This window comes from Physella acuta, unplaced genomic scaffold, assembly GCF_028476545.2.
Source record: "Physella acuta isolate Inbredline_101_S28 unplaced genomic scaffold, ASM2847654v3 ptg001652l, whole genome shotgun sequence".
Lineage (NCBI taxonomy): Eukaryota > Metazoa > Mollusca > Gastropoda > Physidae > Physella > Physella acuta.
In genome coordinates this window covers 2501-6221 of record NW_026733166.1, presented here as the reverse complement: position 1 = coordinate 6221, position 3721 = coordinate 2501, and the positions used below count along the sequence as shown (strand labels likewise).

The 3721-nt window shown below is 36.7% G+C and overlaps 1 protein-coding gene across 2 annotated transcripts in view; it reads right to left on the bottom strand.

The window, feature by feature from the left end:
- Window positions 1-322: 322 nt before the first annotated feature.
- LOC131929576 (cytochrome P450 2S1-like) overlaps window positions 323-3721 on the bottom strand; it is a 5122-nt gene continuing 1723 nt past the window's right edge. The window contains exons 2-6 of one of the 2 annotated variants that reach the window (XM_059285855.1): window positions 3576-3721; window positions 3199-3470; window positions 1329-1491; window positions 595-784; window positions 323-529 (exon numbers count right to left, since the gene is read on the bottom strand). The exon at window positions 3576-3721 is cut by the window's right edge and continues 63 nt beyond it. In XM_059285855.1, coding sequence (XP_059141838.1) covers window positions 597-784; window positions 1329-1491; window positions 3199-3470; window positions 3576-3721 — 769 coding nt within the window. In that variant the 3' untranslated portion in view covers window positions 323-529; window positions 595-596. Of the gene's footprint in view, window positions 530-580; window positions 785-1328; window positions 1492-3198; window positions 3471-3575 lie in introns of those variants that run through there. The other variant, XM_059285854.1, reaches the window with a different exon arrangement.

The window sequence follows — 3721 nt, the reverse complement described above, 5'->3', positions numbered from 1 at the left end:
CGTGTTTACACACACACACACACAGACACACAGACAGACACACAGACATACGGACAAGATTGCAAAATTATGTTTGTCCTTATCAGTGAGGTGTAAAACATCGAGATTTGTAAAAATCTCGATTTTTTTTTTTGCACGATTACAAGACTTTCTCTATACTTCGTATATACGAGAAAGTAAAAATTACCTGGATACCCTATGTAATCATCATTAAACGAAAATAATTGAACAAGAGAAGCAACAAAACATGTAAGCCTTAAAAATAAATACCCATGCCCTGGATTCTAAAAAAAAAACGATCATCTTTGAAACAGCTGAAAGAAGATACATAAGGACAAGCAAACCTCTAACAATTTTACATACTAACTTGGGAGTCCTTTATTTTTTGAGATTGTATCGGTGTATTGTGTATTGTGTTATTGTATTTTAATGTCTATTATTTTCTATTTGGATAAAACAGTTAAATTATCTTTAGCCTTATGTCATCACTGGTGACACGCCTCTACACCTATTGGTGACACCTCTACACCTATTGGTGCCACCTCTACACACCAACTGGTGACACCTCTACACCTATTGGTGACACCTCTACACATTTATTGGTGAGACCTCCTGATGACAAAGCATGTAAAGTTCTTGAGGTGCTGGGCGAAGCACGACTTCATCTCCATGTTCTGGGGCGGGATGTTATCTGCAGACCAGAAGTCGAAGCTCCTTAAAACGGAAGTGGTCATGAGAAACAGCTCAATGTTGGCCATATCCCACCCAACACATGACCGCCTGCCTGTTAGAATATATATATATATATATATATATATATATATATATATATATATATATATATATATATATAATAAAATATTGAATTCTGTGAATTCTGTATGTATGTGACCGCGAACCACGCATACGAAATATATATGAGAAAATAATAGAAGTCATCGTCATAAAGTTATACGTCTAAAGTGCTCATCGTCTGAATTAATTTTTTTAAAAATTAATATTGTAGGTGTTGTAAAACAATTTTTCAAACTTATAGTGATAATTGTCGGCATGTCCGTCAAACAATTTTTTTTTAAAAATGTATCACTTTTCATAAAAATTCTAATTGTGTCTGAAAATTATTTACATTTAGTCCTTTAGCACTAATTACTTCCCTTGATAAATTATATATATATGTATATATATATATATATATATATATATATATATATATATATATATATATATATATATATATATATATATATATATATATATATATATATATATATATATATATATATATATATAATTGGCCTGCTTTTTAGTAAACTAATAACGACACTCACCGAACCCGTAGGGCCGATAACTGTGAATTTGTTTAATTTTTCCATCCTCCAAATGGCGCATGGGATCGAATAGCTCCGGTTCTGTGAAATACTTTTCGTCCCTGTGCACGCTACATAGACTGAAGGCGCCGATGGTACCTTTATGGAGAGTGTACTCGTCTACCTGCAAACAGGAAAGTGGAAGCTGTTGTTTTTTGTTTCTTTGTGGTTAGAGTAATTTTAAGAACACCTAGGAGTGTCGGTTGTTTGTGAGTTGGGTCGTGCGTTATCTTTGTCCAAAGATCAGAGCGCTGATAGATCTATTTGGGGATGTATAGGTGGGTCGATGTTATTGTTTGAAGATGTATTAGACTATCAGAGTATCAATGTGCGTACATATCAGTATACTGATGTGTTTGTTCTCTTTGTTGAATTTTGCGTATTTACCTATCTGCTGATATATCAGAGTGCTGACATATCTATTTGCAACTGTATCGTTGTCAGAATAGAATATCATAGCGGTCATTTATGTGTGCATGTATCTAAGTGATGTTCCTATTTATGGTGCATTATAATCTTAACCTATAATCTAACAAGCTTACAAATTATAATAAGAAAACTAATTATGATTATATGTATGATTATAAGAAACAAATACCACTCTGCGTCTAATGATAATGGTTCTTATAGTCACTTGCTTAGCTTAAGAGTTTATTTTTAAACAGTTCAACGAACAGTTTTTCACCAATTAGTCTCCTTCAGAGTAATCAATATAATTTTTTTTAAACGATTCAAAGAAATTTTGAGATTTTCTCAACAATCTTGATGACCTCTAAACTATCTCAAGTTCTAGAATGAGTAGGCCTGTTATATTCTAACCTTATATCAGCGAAACGTATAGGTTTCATGAGTTGCCGTGGTCGGACGGGAAATCTCAAGGCTGCTAATCCGTAAAGTCCCGAGTTAAAATCACCGAGATCGGTACAGCGTTATAGCTGGTAACAGCAACCAATCTAGATGAGAAAACTCCGAAATCGAACACAAGTAAAGCCCAATAGGATTACTAGCTCTGGTTTCCTTTCGGCAATTTCTGCATCCAAAGCTGGTACCAAACGTATAGCTTAAGATTCCTTTAGACCACGGGTTCCCAAACTGGGGGGGGGGGGGGTCGCCAGCTGGTATACTAAACCTTAGCAATGAGAAACAAAACATTAATATTTAGAAGAATATCTGAAATTCGGCTCTACTAACACCACTGGCAATTGAATAGAGATGAAGCAATGCGTACTGTGCAAAGTTGTTTTCAGTCACGAGTTTATGAAATCTTCAAAAAATTAAACGTCATTTGAGACGAGTCATTCGGAACACACCAAAAAAGATATGGAGGTCTTTCGTCGGCATGAAGCTAGTTGCAAACGTCAGAGACTTGATCGAACAGGAAGTTCTCACCAAGGAAACACAGCATTAGTGCAAGCATCTAATGAAGTCGCGATAGAAAATGCCAAGCAAAAAAAAAACCATAATTGGAGAAAATCTCATCAAACGCTGCATGTTGAAGATCGTGAAGTTCTTTGGGATTCCAATTTAGTAAAGTGCTTATTAATTTTCATACTAATTTAGGCTTTTTAATTATATGGGGGTCGCGGGTCACTTACTTTTTATAAAAGGGGGTCGCCACTAGAAAAATTTGGGAACCACTGATTTAGACTTTACCGGCAAGGGGACCACAATGCTTGGGAAATATCTATCTAATGCACCGGTACTGCATGTTGGATTTCTATTTTCTGAATTCACCAATTGTCTCAATAGGTAAAAAGTAACCAAACACGTTTCTTTAAAAAAAAAACATGAAGTCAAGAGACGCATGCGAATTTTGAAAACTTGTACTCACCTTCATATCCTGGGTCAGAACGTGAGGTATGAACGTGGGTACGACAACGGCCAGTCTCAGACCCTCTAGTATACACGCCCAGACAAACGGCATCTTCTCCTGCATGGCCCAGGTGAGGTCCCCGCTTCCTGCCACACGCTCCACTTCCTCCTGCGCTCTCTTCTGCTCATCCGGGTACTTGGAGAGGTACATCAGGATGAACTCGAAGGCAGATTGGACAGTGGTCACTCCAGCAATGAACATGTCGTTCAAGGTCATCACAAGTTCTGCCTCTGTGAGGATAAAATGGGTTCACCCATTCAATCACTAGCTAAATTATCCATCCCGCTTTAAGTGTGGCAAATATTTCTTGAAAGAAAGATTTAAAGTCAACCAACCTTTTTCTTCTGAAACTTCCGTAAACCCAAATTCTGTTAATAGCGAATAAATGATGGAAGATTTCACAGCCGCTAGTGCACCATCATCGGCAGCCGACAGAAGGCGAATTTCTTCAACCCATTTCCTAATCTCGTCCCGTAAGGTG